Genomic DNA, 18,244 nt, shown 5'->3' with positions numbered 1-18,244 from the left:
AACCCGAGACGTTTTCCGTGGCTGCTCGAGACCTCAAGATCGGCGCTTATGGTTTTATTAACAAGGCCCAGTTCAACGCTAGATTTACAGATCATTTGAAACTGAAAGATGGAGCAGTCACAGCGATAAAAGATCCCGGTCATGAGTTGGAACCGCAGGTGGTAAGTAAAACTGCATCAAATGTCTGTTTTGTTGGCAGTCGGCGCGTAAGTGCATATAATGTAAACAACACAAATGTATAATGAATCAAAAGTTATCACGGGATAATGCGATGGTGTATTGTGTGTGTTTAAATACATTTGTTTAGCTGACCATTGATAGCTTCGCTACACAAAAGCTGCACGTGCTTGTCACTCTTTAGCTTCGCCCACGGCACACTTCCAGGAGCTTGGCTGTTTTCGGAAAAAATTGGTACAGCATATCTTTCTTTTATAAATCTGATAAAACTAAAGATTTTTTCAGAGATATAAAGGATGATATACTACTCTATAGGTACTCAAGATTAAAATGACATTGGCCGAAACTGTGTGTGTTATGTACCCTTTAACCCTTCAGAATTGTTAATATTGCTATACAGGTGTTGATTATATCCATGCAATCGGGAAACTCTCCAGGCCCTGACCGCTGAGTTTTATAAAGCGTTTGCTTCCCCTCTAGTTCCTACCTTAGCAAAGCTTACTAATGACTCTTTTAAAGCGGGCTGACTTCCAAATACTTTATCTGAAGCCTCTATTTCATTGCTCTTTAAAAAGGATAAAGATCCCACCCATGTGGTAGTTAGGGTTATAATTATTAGGCTACAAGATAAATCTACAAAAAAAAGCTATTTTAAATACAATTTTAAATGCAATTGTGTGTGTGTGTGTGTGTGTGTGTGTGTGTGTGTGTGTGTGTGTGTGTGTGTGTGTGTGTGTGTGTGTGTGTGTGTGTGGTGTGTTAACTCTGAAACTAAAAAACAATCACTTCTACCCTTCAAGATTGCGTCTGACAGTTTCAAACACCTGGGGGTCTTTATAAATGCTTACAATACTTTATTTGTGAACAGTTTTCAAGTGCCTATGGATAAATCCAACCTGGATATGTGTAGGTGGGCCTCTCTGCTTTTATCTAATGTAGGTTGTATTAACTTGGTCAAAATGGCTTTTCTGCCTAAATTTTTTTACTTTACATTTCTTTATATTAATAAACTTCTCTTTTGGAACATGGGGAGCTACTCTGACAATTGTCCACTATGAATGCATACAGAAACTTTGTCGAAGTGTACTCTTTATTGTGTGTTCTCTTGTTTGATCTCAACTTTCTTTAGATCTAACCAGGGACTCAAATAATCCTGTAGTCCCTAGTTCCATCAAAATCTGGGTTCAATTTAGGAAACATTATGGTTTATATAGAGGCTTTATTCACATGCCTATCTCCAACAATTACACCCACCCCTTTTACCTTTTCTCTTTATTTACTTCTTTCTTGTCAAGTTAAGGCAAGGCAAATCCACCTTTATTTCTATAGCGCTTTTTACAATGCAGATTGTGTCAAAGCAGCTTAACAGAGATAATTGGCAAATAAATTTGGCTGCACAGCAGCTCTTAAAGAAAATGGTGTCATTGTCCAGCTTAAATAAATTCAGTATTGATTCATTCCATTGTAAAAATCAATAGTTATTAATTTAGGTAATTTATCTATATATCAGCACTGAAGAAAACAGTGATGTCATTGCTCAGCTCAGTTCTGTTCACATACAATGGTGTCAGTGCAGGCAGATCTCCAACCAAGCAAGCCAAAGGCGACAGCGCCAAGGAACCCAAACTCCAACAGGTGACATCAGGTGACCAACGGGAGACAAAAATGGAGAAAAAAACCTTGGGAGAAACCAGGCTCAGTCTGGGGGCCAGTTCTCCTCTGCCCAACAGCAAACAGTGCTTGATTATGATTCAGGCAGTGTTACAGGTCATAAGTCCAATTGTTATTGCAACAGTCAAAATATTTAATCCAGTTCCATCTTGTCCATTTTAATTAGTTGGAATGGGGGGATCATGGAAGGGATTAATAATGTACAGTGTCTTACCATTTACCTTGTCAGCAATGTACCATTCTGTATTGTCATACAAAACACCAAAAAAAAAAAAAAAAGATTTGGAGTAAAGTGGTTTGAAGCCATGTACTTCAACTTCCAGTTGTCTGCTTTAATTAATCATTAACTAATGATTTGAAAATGTATCATTATGTTATGACTTTACTTGTTGAGGCACATGACTATTAACTAATTGTTAAGTAATATGTCATTATGGTTTTGACATCTACACTAAGCCATGGATTTCAATTTCCAACTATCTACAACCGTTATTCCACTGTACCAGATGAACTGCTGCATCCAGATTCTTGTGGTTCATGGCACAGGAATGTGTCAGGTTAAGCTTGAGGTCTAGGATTCAAAGGTGGAACACTGAGAACATGTGGCCGGGCACTGCTATTTCGTAACACTATGTCAAGACCGGACAAAGAGAATAGAACCCATTATAATCAGTGGTAATGATTCTACACTAGATGCTTCACGAGGCAACACATCACAACAAAATGTCACTTCTGTTATGAAGGACAAATGAACTTGCAATGGTCTGTCATGTCCAGTACACTCACTGCATGTGCAACTGTCAAAACCCATTAATGACATATTACTTAAAGGGTTAGTTCACCCAAAAATTAAAATTCTGTCATGTATTACTCTCATGCTGTTTCACACCCATAAGACCTTTGTTGATCTTCGGAACACAAATTAAGATATTTTAGTAGAAATCCGATGGCTCAGTGAGGCCTGCATAGGGAGCAATGACATTTCCTCTCTCAAGATCCATAAAGGTACTAAAAACATATTTAAATCAGTTCATGTAAGTACATTGGTTCAATATTAATATTATAAAGCGACGAGAATATTTTTTGTGTGCCAAAAAAAACGTGTGTAGTGATGGCTGCCAAACTGCTGAAATCACGTGACTATGGCGCGCCAAATAGCTGATTCGACACACTGATTCAATATGCTTCGATGCTTACTCACCAAAAATATTCTCGTCGCTTTATAATATTAATATTGAACCACTATACTCACATGAACTGATTTAAATATGTTTTTAGTACCTTTATGGATCTTGAGAGAGGAAGTGTCATCGCTGTCTATGCAGGCCTCACTGAGCCATCGGATTTCAACTAAAATATCTTAATTTGTGTTCTGAAGATGAACGAAGGTCTTACGGGTGTTGAACGGCATGAGGGTGAGTAATAAATGACAGAATTTTCATTTTTGGGTGAACTAACCCTTTAACAATTAGTTAATAGTCATGTGCCTCAACAAGTAAAGTCATAACATAATGATATATTTTCAAATCATTGCTTAATGATTAATTTAAGCAGAAAACTGGAAGTTGAAGTACATGGCTTCAACCCATTGTGGTAGTTAACACATTAACTTACAATTTTAGTTAAAGCTGCAGTCCGACCCTTTTTTTGGTTAAAAATGATCCAAAATCAATTTTTTAGCAAGTACATAACCAGCCGGTGTTCAAAACTATCTAATTATCTTGTCTTGATTCACAACGGTAAGCTTGTAATAATGTTTTATAATAAGAGCGGGAAATTCAAGCATGCAGCAGTTCGTCTGTGCATCATTAAGTCACGTCCGTAAACAGAAAGGAAGGAGTCCAGGCTAGTCAGTTTTATCACGTGAGGATGCTGTTGGTAGCGGAACATTTATAGCCTTTTCTCATAGCAGCTGAAATAATTAAACTTATCATTTTGATGGTGGATTGTAATCCAGAAAGATACAAATGACAATCATCAGTGACAACTGGAGATTCACCCGTAGCCAAAAATCAAAAGACTTTGGACTGTGGAGTGTCTACAGAAATTGAAATCTACAGGTAACACTAATACACACTAAATACACAGTCACACAATGCTGATGTTGTTAAATTTAACAATTTGAGAACAATATAACAGTAATAATAATTTGCACGGTTTGACGTGATCCGAGCTAAGCGATCGTTAGATTTAATCATCATTGGCAGTGCAATTTATTGTAGGCCTAATGCTTTTTTCCTCAGTTGGTCAGAACAAAAGTGGGAGAAATGTTACTTGTTCAGATGATATTTTCCAGTGAAAATTCTTATATTGATCATACCTTCATGACGTAGAATCTGTGATTCTGAAAAACAGTATCCACACCGGTGCGGTGACTGACAGCAAGCATTAGATTCATCCGCGCTGACGAGCTGTGCCGAGGCACAACGCACGTACAGATAACTGTTCTGCATATGACTGCAATTGCAGGTTTCAAACAGAGATGGCGACAAAGAGGCAGCTTTAATAAAATATGTAATTAAAGAATTATTACATTATGACACATTTAATTAATAACAATTCATATATTACTTAATCTTTTAATCATATAGACTCTTTATTAGTTGCTGATGCAGTAATCATTAATTAATGGTTTAGTTCTTTAAAAGTCATTCATTAACACATGATTATCTGTGCATTAGTTAAGCATGAATTAATGCATATTAGTGCACCCGTATTGTAAAGTGTTACCGCATTTTCTCTTCTGCCCCTCCCCTCCCCTAATGTAAATAAGGAGAATTCATTAACCTTGCTGATAGTCCTAGGTTCTGCTTCCAGGGTGTTTGTGGGAGCCATCTGGTTAACATTTCTGTCTTGTCAGAGAGCGGAGAGGAGATCCAGATCTCGCTAATTTATGAGTCCTGCCCTCGGTCTCACATTCAGGTCAGATCAACCAAACACATAGACAGCAGTGGGTAGCACTAGGCTTGCAGAACATCAGGGAGGCTGATTGCTTGGACACAATTAGCCAGGATGAAGCCTTCCTTCTGGACTGCATGACGGGGGCACATAGCTTAATTGGGATAGATGTGCTTTTAGGCTTGTCTTCATTATTTTGTTTAGCTGAAAGTGACTTTAATTTGTCTTGAAGGCAATGCAGACAGAATACTGAACTAAAATACTCTGTTTCCTGTACTGTTGTGTACAGCACAAAACCGACAGAGTGACCTCTGATGACCAATTGCAGAATAAATGACTCTCATGAGTTGTTTTTTTTGAATGAAAAACTTACAGCACCTCCAGTGTAGTCCAATACCCAAATTAATGATGCATTAAATTGACCAAAAGTGATGGTAACGAATGTTAAAATTCTATTATTTAACTTTTTAATGATCAAATCCTGAAAAAATGATAACAGTTTCCAAAAAAAAAAAAAAAAAAAAAAAAAAAAAACACAAATTATTTCTGAACGATTTTCTTTTTCCTCTCTGTCTTTCTCCCCCTCTTTGATTGTTCATAGGTGTGCATAGTCAGGCAGCTGATTTATAATGTTTCATGTCAGTATAAACATGGAGGCTGCAGAATATGGAGGAGTGTGAGAGACAGGTGTTTGTGAGCTTTACCATCTTGTTCACAGCATACAGATGAATGTGGTCTCTTTTTCCTGGGTTTCTATAGTGGGATCAAACATTGCCTTGTTGTTACTCTTCAAATCTCTGAAGGTTTTTAATAGAGAACTGTCAAATAAATGTGACCGTTTACATTACTCCTCTCTCTATACTTTATTTTTGATGCATTTTATGTTTGTAAAGTGTAAACAGTAATATGCACACACACACACACACACACACACACACACACACACACACACACACACACACACACACACACACACACACACACACACACATACACACACACACCTACATACACCTCTGTCAAAGTGTGCTAACTCAGCGAACTGAGTACAGATATTAGATTCCCATTCCAACAATTTAATTTATCAAACCTTTTTGTAGACATCAATGAACTTACAAATTTGGTTGTGCAATTCATTAACCCCTACCCACTCAACATGACACAGACAGTAGCTTAAGTGCCTTTCCTGCTTTTAGCACTTAATATCAAAGTTTCATTCACAGACAGGGCTTTTGAAGGAAGCTTTTGCTTGTTATTGGGTGCTGGAACTCTTCCAGTCATTTTAAATGTGATTTGTAGTGGCTCTCACCTAGATGGAAACATTTTGCGTAATGTCTAGAGTAGTTCTTCATCTGCTTCACTCAGAACTGTGAATTAGCCCCTATCAAAACAATGACTATGTGGAGGATTAAAAAGGCTGAGTGGGATTATAGAGAAAACTTGCACATGCCCTGCTAAATCTCAAGACCAGCAAGAAATGTAGAGTAAAAACAGTCTTATTTATAGAACATTTTTCTATGGATATCTAATATTTCCTTTGACTGTGTGATGAATAGTGTTTAGTTTTAGAAAAGTGCTATATAATTTTGCATTTAGGAATGTGTTTTGTAATTCAAACAGGCCTTTGCAGTAAAACAATGTTGAATATTCAAAGCCACATCATACAATTTTTTATAATCATATCTTCTGCAACCTACTTTCAATGCTTATGATGTTTCTCATTTGCAACTTGCTTTGGATAAAAGCATCTGATAAATGAATAATTGTAAATAATATTAATGAGGGTTTCATGCACTAAAACAGTTTTAGAGTTGCAGTCAGAATGCAAGTCCACATTTTAATTAAACATTCAATAAATGTTTTACACTGAATAATTAGTCCTCCAAATTTTCAAATGTCATATTATTTACACAAATTGTGATAAATAGTTAATGGTAAACTGTTATCTTAATAAACAAAACTGCATGTATCTTGTGGAAGAACTTTTCTCTGTTTATGTACAGTATATGACGAGTCATGCAGGTACTGGGTTACTCCGCAGCGGTTATTATCCTGCAGGGTCTAAAATACAATTGCTTATTATAGGAGTACCTTAGTGATTCAGGATAAGACAAAACATTGTTTGGAAGATGAATTCATTATGTACTCACTCATATAAATGTTATACATTTTGAACAAAAAAGTTACATGGTGTACCTTTAAATAAAGCTAAACACAATTGGACATTGTTTTAATTCAGTGTCATCTGGTTGTTTTTTTGAGGAAAAAAGTATTAATCAATCTTTAATTTCTTGATTGAAGCTGCACTAAACACTGTATTTTGGCATTATATGATTAGTAGTATAGCGCAGCCGCTGAGTGTTGTGCGGAAATGTCTATGAGCCATCTCTTTATGTAGGGTCACTGAGCACTCCTTGTTCCTGCTGTTTCAGAGGGAAGAGCTCAATGAATCTGCTCAGGAGAGCCGTGCCAACGCTGAGATGCACAGACTCCTCGGCCAGAAGTTCCTCAGGTTGCCATGGAAACCAGAGGTAAAACATGCTTTTATAGTGGTAGAAATATACACTTTAGTTTCCTACACTGAAGAAATGTGTAGGATACACTTTGTTATTAAAATCACACTGACAGTGTGCAATATAGCTGTGAATCTCTCTCATGCTTGCTCTCTCTCATTGTGTGTGATTTCCCTAGGGAGGCTCATCCTCCCATAGCTCTGCATCCCACCAGGAATCGTGCTAAAATTACATGAACAGGTGGCCAAAAAGACAAGAGAGCAACAGGAGCTGTATTGATGATGAACCAGCCAGTTCTGCTTAGCCCTGCTATCCTGCATTTATATATAACTGAATTAGACACCCACAGACACCTGAATATCAAGCTTTCACACTCTGGCATCAGCCAACTATTAGTAGTATTACAGACTCTCTGGAAAGATTGTTGTAGGAACAGATCTTTCCAAGGGAATACATGTCAGGGAAACCGTATCAGTACATCATATGGGATCACCATTACATATGGGCACCTAGCTCCAGTATATGGACTAAAAGGGCATGCATCACGAGTACTGGGCCTGGAGTTAAATTCCTCCGCCGAATTCGACTGCCGCAGGGTTCTGAAAATGGTAAGATACATCCAGGTTCAAAAAGCGTACATTATCGCCTCAGGGAATGAGAAAGGCACTGTGTGCAATTGGAGCACCCGGCCAGTTGCCTGCAGTTGACCTGCTTGTAACTGACAACACATCGGACGAAACTGGCTCAAACTGGAGATAGTAAAATCTCATGGAGGTATTAGGTGTTGCCCAGATGCTCTGCAGATGTCTATTAGAGAGGTGCCATTGGCAGACCGACGTGATATCCATGCAATGCATACCACATGTATGCCTCCATATGCCTCAGGAGCCTCTAAAATTGTTTCAGTGGAATTGCTGTCTTCCCCCGGATTCAGCACCAACTGGGCACACTCATTTGTGAGACAAACAGTCAAAGAAGAGACTGAGTCCAACTTCATCGCAAGAAAAGAGAGGCTCTGCACTGGCGAGAGCTTGTTCTTTTCCTAGTTGACCTGAAGTCCCAATGAGCTGATGTGTTTGAGCACCAGGTCCCTGCGTGTGCACAATAGCCAGTCATTGAAATAATTGAGAATACGAATGCCCACAAGGGCAGCCTCTGTGACTACTGTGAAGATGCAAAGAGTTTAGGGATGGGTATACTGTATTGTACTATATGGATAGACTGATACTGTTTATCAATTCGGTACTTTAACAGTATTCTTAAAGTTTTTTTGTGTGTGTGTGTGTGTATATATATATATATATATATATTAGGGCTGCCCCTTAAAGGGATAGTTCACCCAAAAATGAAAATTTGATGTTTATCAGCTTACCCCCAGTGCATCCAAGATGTAGGTGACATTTTTTCTTCAGTCGATCACAAATGATGATTTTTAACTGCAACCGCTGCCCTCTGTCATTCAAATAATTGCAGTAGATGGGAACTTCATCTATAAGAGTGAATAAACCTTGCTTAGACAAATCCAAATGAAACCCTGCGGCTCGTGACGACACATTAATGTCCTAAGACACGAAACGATCGGTTTGTGAGAGAAACCGAACATTATTTATATCATTTTTTACCTCTAATACACCACTATGTCCAACTCCGTTCAGCTTCCGGTGAGTGAGGTCAGATCGCGCTCTGACAACGGAAGTGATGTCTCGCGCTCATTGAAGTATATGGGCGAGACATCACTTCCGTCTTCAGAACGCGTTTTTTGACCTCACTAGCAGGAAGCTGAACGGAGTTGGACATAGTGGTGTATTAGAGGTAAAAAATGATATAAATAATGTTCGGTTTCTCTCACAAACCGATCGTTTCGTGTCTTAGGACATTAATGTGTCGTCACGAGCCGCAGGGTTTAATTTTGATTTGTCTAAGCAAGGTTTATTCACTCTTATAGTTGAAGTTCCCATCTACTGCAATTATTTGAATGACAGAGGGAAGCGGTTGCAGTTAAAAATCATCATTTGTGATCGACTGAAGAAAAAATGTCACCTACATCTTGGATGCACTGGGGGTAAGCAGATAAACATCAAATTTTCATTTTTGGGTGAACTATCCCTTTAATAGTCGACGAGAAGAGGCTTAGTCATCCAAAATTTTATTAGTCGCTTAGTTGCAGGAAAAAAAGTGGCAAAGTCATGCAGTCTGTGACAGACGGATTGTTAACAGCTGGTCTATGTGGTAATTACAGTACATCGGGCAGGACATCCAAACGCTTGCCTATCATTCATTGACTTCAAATATGGCTTATCATCTGAACTTGGTAAAAATGTGGGCTATTGAAGTATTTGTGCCGAATGTGAAAGCTGAATAGTAGCGTGCTTACAGCATGACATCTAACATGGAGGCGCCGGTGCGAACACTTGCAATTCAAATGAAAAACAAATATTCTCAGGTTATGTAATCCATATGAATCATGCATATGAGTGTGTACTACTGCGGAGATGACAAGTCAATATCATTCACTGCAGCCAAAAATTACAAAAAAACAAAAGTTTATCAATTAATTATTAAAATGTTAAAGCAATCTCCTTGCTGTTTTTCCCAGACACATTCATAATCATTACTTCTGCTGGTGTGCTGCGGCAAGCTTTATGTGTGCGCTTCAACACTGATTCAATAGTTCATGTGACTTTGGCAGTTTGATATGTGATCTGAGCTACTGATTTGAAAAGAAAAAAAAAAAGGTTTGTAAAGCTTCGAAGCAGTGTTTTGAAATCGGCTATCAGTTGATATTGTTGAAAAATCATTATTTTGTTTTTGCACAAAAAGTATTCTTGTCGCTTTATAATATTAATGTTGAACCACAGTACTCACATGAATTGTTTTAAATATGTTTTTAATGCCTTTCTGTGCATCTGAAAGTGTTAATTATCTTGCTGGCAATAGAGGCCTCACTGAGCCATCGGATTTTATCAAAAATATCTTAATTTGTGTTCTGAAGATGAACGAAGTGTCTTACAGGTGTGGAACGACATGAGGGTGAGTAATAAATGACATCATTTTCATTTTTGGGTGAACTAACCCTTTAATGATACAGCTGTCTTTCATAATTTAGCCCCGGGGCCCTGTTTAATATACCGGGTTTCAGTAACCATCCCTAAAAGAGACAGGGACAGCCAGAAGGGAAGGACCTTGTACTGATATGCCTGACCTTGGTGGCACGGAGGGCTAGATCTGTGCCCATACGCAGCTCTGCCACCACTTTTGGGGATAATCGCTCTCCCTGATCCAGGTCTTTCAATAGGTCTGCTTGGAAGGCTTGCAATACAGCCATCGTATGTAAAGTACCACCGGCATGACCTGCTGCAGCATGTGCTCTGCCAACTAGACTTGATATCCTTTGACGTGGCTTCAATGGCAAAACGGGAGCCTTTAATGATCAGGATGTCCCTGGGGAGAGATAGCTCACTAAATTCCCTTTAGTCCCATACCCATGCTCACACAGCCCCTCTACATTCAAATTACTCAAGGCTGTATTCGCCACCCAAACAGAATATAAGTGTCTCCACGAGACTGCCCCCTCAGTGTGCAGATCTGGGAGAAAAGGAAGGCTCACCACAGCTGGACACTTATGACCTTGTAGGTATTGCTCATCCACGCAGCCACCTGCGATCTTGCATTTTGTGCCAGTTTAAACTGAGTCGAGCACCCTCTTTATATGCTTGAGCGCCCCTTGTGACATCGTCACAAAGTGTCGGCCAATAGCTTAGTAGCCTAATAAACCTAATGTTTTCTTTATTTTCAATGTTAATCTAACAACAAAAGACAAAGAGAAAATCACTCACTGCTCTTGACTGTTTGAGCCCAGCTGGAGCAGCTCTAAATATTCACTGTGCTATTAAATTAAAGATAAAATATGATAGAGCAATAATATGAAAAGTGAAAGTAACAGAAGCTCCTATAATACATTTTAACAGGCATAAGTAGGCATGCAAATAACTGAAGGAAATGTCTATTTGCTAAGCCAGCTAAATTGATTCATATTCTTTTGGTTTCTCTGCCCAATATTTTTAAAAATTAAAAAATGAAATGAAAATACAGGTATCGGTACTCTGTATCGGCAAGTATTAAAAATTAAAGTATTGGTATCGGACTCATTCTGGAAAAAGTGGTATTGGTGCATCCCTACTATATACCAATCATAAAGGAACTTCAATATTGTAGCCAGCTGCTTCTGTGTAGCTTTTTTCTAAATACCATGAAAACACTGAACCAGACTCTAGTATTGCCGATCAATAAGCCAACAGTCCTTATCTCCTCTGCCCTTCTCATTGCCATAGCAGGCTAGGAGACCGGACACTTTGTGATAATGAAGAGACAATGATCAAAGAGGGTCCCTGACCGCACCCTGCCCCTGAGGCCCCCTTCCTTTGGGCCCGTGACAGATGAGCTCCTTGTTCGACGTTGAAGTGTCAGGTGTGGGCGAACCCTCCAGGAAGTTAAGAGAGCACAGAAACTCTTATGAGGCATGTGATTTAGGGAGCATCAAATACCAGAAATAGCAACGGCGCAACGTCACACAGGAGTCCTTGTGCTGCCCTGTTCATCTGTCTCATTGGATATGTATCAATTGTTCGTCAGATATTTATCCAAGATGATACACAGCAGAGAGAAAAAAATGCCCCAGTGCAGAGATAACCTCTGTTTTTATCAATTGATTTATGTGCTTTCGTCTCTGTATTATTGAATGTTATTATATGGCCAGTAGGAATATCCAGGCTGGGAAATATATCATCAGGGCTTTGGCTCGAAGCACAGTGAGATGACTCTGACAAAAGATCTCGGGCTCCACACTCCATATGTTGCAACTTAAGATGCTCTTATCAAGCACCTCAGAATGTATTTTAGAGTTACTTATAATTCAGTGATAAAGGGAAGATGAATGCTATTAATTTTGTGTGAAAACACAAGATTCACTGGTATTTAAATCATACCTTATTCTAACAAGTACAGACAAGTCTATTACTGATACACAATGAGACCATTTAGATATTTTTATCATACCTCTGGGGGATTATGGTTGCAAATCCCATTTTTTCATGATTTATGGTGCATTTGTATTATGCTGCTCATTTTTATATATATGCTGTCACATTCTCCCTGTTTCCCCTTGCACAAAACAAAACAGGGTGACAGTTATTCATCTATTCTGAGCATATGAAAATTTAAATAGTACACTTGATAATGCTTTCAGCTAAATTCACCGTACCACCTGTGACCACATTTTACTCTTTCTTTTCCCTGAACTGAACCCTTGCCATGTGCGAATGTGCCATGGCAGTGAAGTCCAGTGTGCCTGTGACAGCTATAAGCATCCCCAAGATGGCTCAGTTTTCTGTGGCGTCCTGTCTGCCTGTAAATGGGTGGGATGCCAATCCCACCATCCACACCAGATGTAATTATAGAGGCTATATTTAAATGTGGCTGTGCGGAGAAAGACCTAAACGACTGACAGAAGGGGCAAGAGCAATCTAATGTGAGCTCACCTGCATGATGAGTAATGCCTGTCTCTTTCACCGCCACCAGGAGCATTAGAGAAAGATAAAGGGTAGTGCAGAATTCAGTGCATGAAAATTTGCATAGGTGCACACATTTCCTGCTAAACCCCACCACTGCTGCACCAACTCATAAATTCTTCATTAAATCGTGAGCATGAAGTTGCTGGAAATACATTTCCCAATTTTCTTGTTTATGACAATTTGTGTTTTCTGAAAGCATTGCTGCGTATCCAATAGATGATTAATCACTCTGATAAATGTGAGCGTTTTGTCGCAACCAGCTAATCATGCCAAAATATAATTATACTTTTCCTTCTAAGGAGAAAAACATATTATTGATATAAGGCTATTACATAGTTTACATTACAATTGATGTTAAAATCAAAGTGGTCTCTAGTAACTGGAGAAAAGTATCTATTAGCATTCCCATTCACCAGAGATATGGAAATTTTAATGCAGCTCCATGAGTAAATTAATAAGTTAAAGAGGAATATCTGAAGAACAACTAATGTTGAAACTAGAAATGTATCTTGTGTTTTTCTATCAACTCAAATGCATAACATACAGTATCTCACAGAAGTGAGTACACCCCTCACATTTTTGTAAATATTTTATTATATCTTTTCATGTGACAACAGTGAAGAAATGACACTTTGCTACAATGTAAAGTAGTGAGTGTGCAGCTTGTATAAATTTGTATAAATTTGCTGTCCCCTCAAAATAACTCAGCACACAGCCATTAATGTCTAAACCGCTGGCCACAAAAGTGAGTACACCCCTAAGTCAAAATGTCCAAATTGGGCCCAAAGTGTCAATATTTTGTGTGGCTACCATTATTTTCCAGCACTGCCTTAACCCTCTTGGGCATGGGGTTCACCACTGGAGTCCTCTTCCACTCCTCCACGACGACATCACAGAGCTGTTGGATGTTAGAGACCTTGCGCTCCTCCACCTTCCATTTGAGGATGCCCCACAGATACTCAATAGGGTTTAGGTCTGGAGACATTCTTTAGCAAGGCAGTGGTTGTCTTGGAGGTGTGTTTGGGGTCGTTATCATGTTGGAACACTGCCCTGTGGCCCAGTCTCTGAAGGGAAAAACTTGAGGCAAAAAAAACATTTTTGAACATTTTTGAACTGTCACTGTTGGCATATAATGAAACAAAGATTGCTAAAGACAACAGATTTTACAAATAGACCAACCAGCCATCTTCCATAAAATCATTTTTACACCCCTCTAATTTGCTCAGTAAATATTCATCTGTGACATAATATTTTGGCTTTCATCATTATTTATATTTGTCTTACTACAGAAAAAATATTAACAAAATCAAACATTTGAGCTGGCGACCTCTGATTGAATTGACATGGAATGACCCTGCTGCTTTTATTGCCACTGCTGTTAGCTGCTGCTGCTGCAGAGCAAGTACAGGACTTGCTACTGCCAATACATACATGACACGCTGCTGTGAGGAAGTAAGACATGCTGCTGCTGTACAATATAGTGTACATGAATTACCCATAGCAGATATATACAAGTGGAGCTGGGGAGGGTGGAGAGTTTCTGAAAGCGCGCTGCACTGCTAAGGCAAATGCTACCCATGTATTTGAAGGTTGAGTATGCAAACTCATTGGCTACTGATACAGCAGGATCCAATCAGCTGTGTTCTATAATTAATGATTTGATTAGGAGCAATTAAGTTAAAGGACCTTTTAGCATGTGCCATCTAGGGTTTTATGACAGAACTTTGTATTTCATTTACGGTTAGCTCTAACCCAACTCATCACTCTCATGCCTTTAGGATAGCGGCATATTCACAGATCCAATTTCAGACATGTTTTTTGTCGGCTGTTCTGTGCACAATCTGGATCTGTGTGAAGGCCTGGGGCCTTGTTCTCACCTCTAAATCAGGTGTTGATTTAGCCAATTTTATTTTATTTTACAGTTTTGTTTTTTTAATCACATGACATTTGCTTTTTCCTTCATATTAATACTGGTTACACATAAAGTAAATTCGGATTCTCTCTCTCTTTTCTTTGTTCTCTATCAGTATAAAGGTCAGGCCAATCTGCATGTGTTTGAAGACTGGTGTGGCTCATCTATCTCCCAGCTCAGGAAGAATCTTCATTTTCCTCTCTACCCACATGTAAGACCAGCATATGTTGCTCAGACATTGAAAAAAGGAGTTTTATACACACACACACACACACACACACACACACACACACACACACACACACATATATATATATATATATATATATATTACTAGTCAGTATATCATTTTCAATATTTCTTTAACAAAACCTAAATGTTGGCCTAATATTTGCTTGAGGCAGGATGTTTTGCAGACAGAGCTATGATTTATATGATATGATTTATTTTCACAGTGTTTTGTAGCTGTCTGTTTATTCTTCTTAGAAGTCATTTTGAGGTGTGATTCTGTGAATTAGTGTTAGTGCCTTGGGTTTAAGAGTGAATAAGCCTACATATGCTTTTAGATTTAATTCTTCCCCACAGACTAGGACCACAGTGAAGAAAATTGCAGTGGCTCCAAAGTGGAAGAATTATGGCCTTAGAGTCTTTGGATTCATTCATCCTTACAAAGATGGTTAGTGTATTTCATAAAGGTTTTTGTCATATTACAAGGATTTCATCAAGGGTTATAATAAAAATACAGTAGTTCCTTAATGGTTTCCTTAATTTTAACAGAAATTATTTTATTATATATATATATATATTGCTGAGATCCAAATAAAAATATACTTATTTGATTGTGCTAAAATGGAACTATTGCAAGTGTACACTTTAAATATCTTGCATTACATAACATTTTGGTTTAGTTTTTTTCACTGGGGTTATGAACCTTTTGATATATTATGGACTTGTTTTTATTAAAATTAAAATCAAACACATGCTCATTTAATTTCTAATTCCTTCCTAAAATGCACAATAATGTATGCATGGTTCAGTAACTAAACCAGTCTTTCCTATTGTGTAAAAATAGTCTCTACATCCTATTGACTCTTGGCTTGAGATCAGAATATCTTACTTTAAAATAGATGGACTGAATTTAATACTGTCATTCAAAAAATATATATATTTATTTATTTATTTATTTTTTAATTCAGCTTGTATTTAATTTGCTATCATAAACAGGCGTGATCTACAGCTGTAGCATTTTATGATTTACAGTGCCCTCCTCAATTATTGGCACCCTTAGTAATTATGAGCAAAGGCGGCTGTGAAAATAAATCTGCATTGTTTATCCTTTTGATCTTTCCTTCAAAAAAATCAAAAAATTCTAACTCACATTATGAAATAAATGTTTTTCTCCAAAACATGTTGGCCACACTTATTGGCACCCCTAGAAATTCTTATGAGTAAAATATCTCTGAAGTATATTCCCATTCAAATTTACATTTTTTTTTTAGCACACCAGGGTGATCATGAACATGAAATTGTCCAGCCATGACTTCCTGTTCCACAGGAGAATAAACATGAGGAAACACAGAGGCCAAATTTCCTTAATCATTCATCACAATGAGAAAAACCAAAGAATATAGTTCTGATGTGCAGCAAAAGATTGTTGAGCTTCACAAAATAGAAAATGGGTATAAGAAAATAGCTGAAGCATTGAAAATTCCCATTTCCACTATCAGGGCAATAATTGAGAAGTTCCAATCAACTAAAGATGTTACAAATCTGCCTGGAAGAGGACGTGTGTCTAAATCATCCTTATGCGCGATGAGGAGGAATGTTTGAGTGGCCAAAGACTCTCCTATGATCACAGCATGAGAATTGCAGAGATTAGTTGAGTCTTGAGTCTCAGAAAGCCTAAAAAAATGATCAAACAGCACCTACATCCCCACAAGTTGTTCAGGAGGGTTTCAAGAAAAATCCTCTGCTCTCATCCAGAAACAAACTCCAGCATATTCAGTTGTCAGGCAAGACTGGAACTTCAAACGGGACCAGCTTCTATGGTCAGATGAAACAAAAAAAGACCTTTTTGGCAGCAAACCCACCAGTTGGGTTTGGTGCACACATGGATAAAAAGTACACCATGCCCACGGTTAAATATACTGCTGGATCTTTAATGTTGTGGGCCTATTTTTCTGCTGGAGGTCCAGGACATCTTGTTCAGATACATGGTATCATGGATTCCCTTTCAGTCGGTCACGTTCGACGTACGTCGGTAGTGACCGACGAATTGGGATATCGCTTAGAGAGCCCCATCATCTTCGTGTAAACTAAAACAAGCCAATGGAATTGGCGTGCGATATTTGCATAATGCGCACCACCCCCGACAGGTGTATATAAATAGGAAGCAGATGCAATCGCACTCTGTCTTTCGCTTCGGAGCCATTCACTGGTGTCCTGTTTTAGAAGACTCCTTTCTTCGTTTGTTTTATTCTAAAACATTGCCTCAGAAGAGGATTTACAGCGAGCTTTCAGTGCTGGTGAAAGGGCACGTTCAGCGAGGTCGCGAGTCTCCGAGGAGCTGAGCTATAAGCTCGAAAACTGCTGTTTTCACAGCAACACAAAGAGTGTGTGCGTGTGTAGCGATTTGGGCCGGTTCCTCAGTGTGTCAGGGAGTGGTGTACCTGACACATCGCGTCGCTCCCTGGGTGCTTCAGCACGAGTGAGTTGACTTCCCCTTCTAAAAGAGCTTTACAGACGAACCCTGACAGTATGTCATTTCGTCTGTGCGTTAATGGGTGCGGTCGTTCCCTGGTCCCTGCTGATGGGCACAATCGTTGCATCTCGTGTTTGGGCATTCTGCACGCTGAAGCAGCTTTTGTGGATGGTTCATGTTCCCATTGCGGGAACATGACTATCGCGATGCTGAGGTCGAGACTCTCCTTCCTGAAGTCTCAGGAAGCGGGGGTCCCCTCTCCTATGCCGCGTACGACCGTTTTTTCCGGCCCCGGGAACCGGAATGACGGTACGGCGCTGTATAGGAAGGGTGACCGGAGGATTACGGTCAGGGCTTCCCCGCCGAGCGGAAACGCTCCTCGGGCCCCTGCCGCCTCATCAGCACCGCAACCCATCGTGCCACCGTTGGTTTCCGCTGGGCCCTCTACGGACTGTCCAGCCGTTACCTTTGGTGTGCTGGCGGCGGATCGGATGTCGATCGCTGCATCGGAAGGTGAGCCTGAGTCCTCGGGGGAGGATTCGGACGCGCTGCCGCCCGGGACGGTAGCGTTGCCCGAGTCGGATCCCGAGCTCACGGCTGTGCTCTCCCGGGCCGCCTTGTGCGTCGGGCTTGAGTGGAACCCTCCACCCTGTCCCGGCCCATCTCGGTTGGACGATTGGTACTTGGGGGGGGTCGCGCTGGTCAAATCCAGCGTCCCGCCCCAATGCCTTTCTTCCCGGAAGTACACGATGAGGTGACCAGGTCTTGGCAAGCTCCGCATGGGGCTCGTACAGGGCCTGGT

At 39.5% G+C, this 18,244-nt stretch overlaps 1 protein-coding gene across 1 annotated transcript in view; it reads left to right on the top strand.

Moving 5' to 3' along the window:
- The window catches only part of b4galnt4b (beta-1,4-N-acetyl-galactosaminyl transferase 4b), a 130,416-nt gene that overhangs the window by 60,603 nt on the left and 51,569 nt on the right, over positions 1-18,244 (top strand). The window contains exons 3-5 of the mRNA XM_067400559.1: positions 7,179-7,277; positions 14,857-14,952; positions 15,327-15,417. Coding sequence (XP_067256660.1) covers positions 7,179-7,277; positions 14,857-14,952; positions 15,327-15,417 — 286 coding nt within the window. The remainder of the gene's footprint in view (positions 1-7,178; positions 7,278-14,856; positions 14,953-15,326; positions 15,418-18,244) is intronic.

This window comes from Chanodichthys erythropterus, chromosome 11 (genome assembly GCF_024489055.1).
Source record: "Chanodichthys erythropterus isolate Z2021 chromosome 11, ASM2448905v1, whole genome shotgun sequence".
In the NCBI taxonomy this organism is placed as follows: domain Eukaryota; kingdom Metazoa; phylum Chordata; class Actinopteri; order Cypriniformes; family Xenocyprididae; genus Chanodichthys; species Chanodichthys erythropterus.
This window is presented reverse-complemented; position numbering and strand designations above follow the sequence as displayed.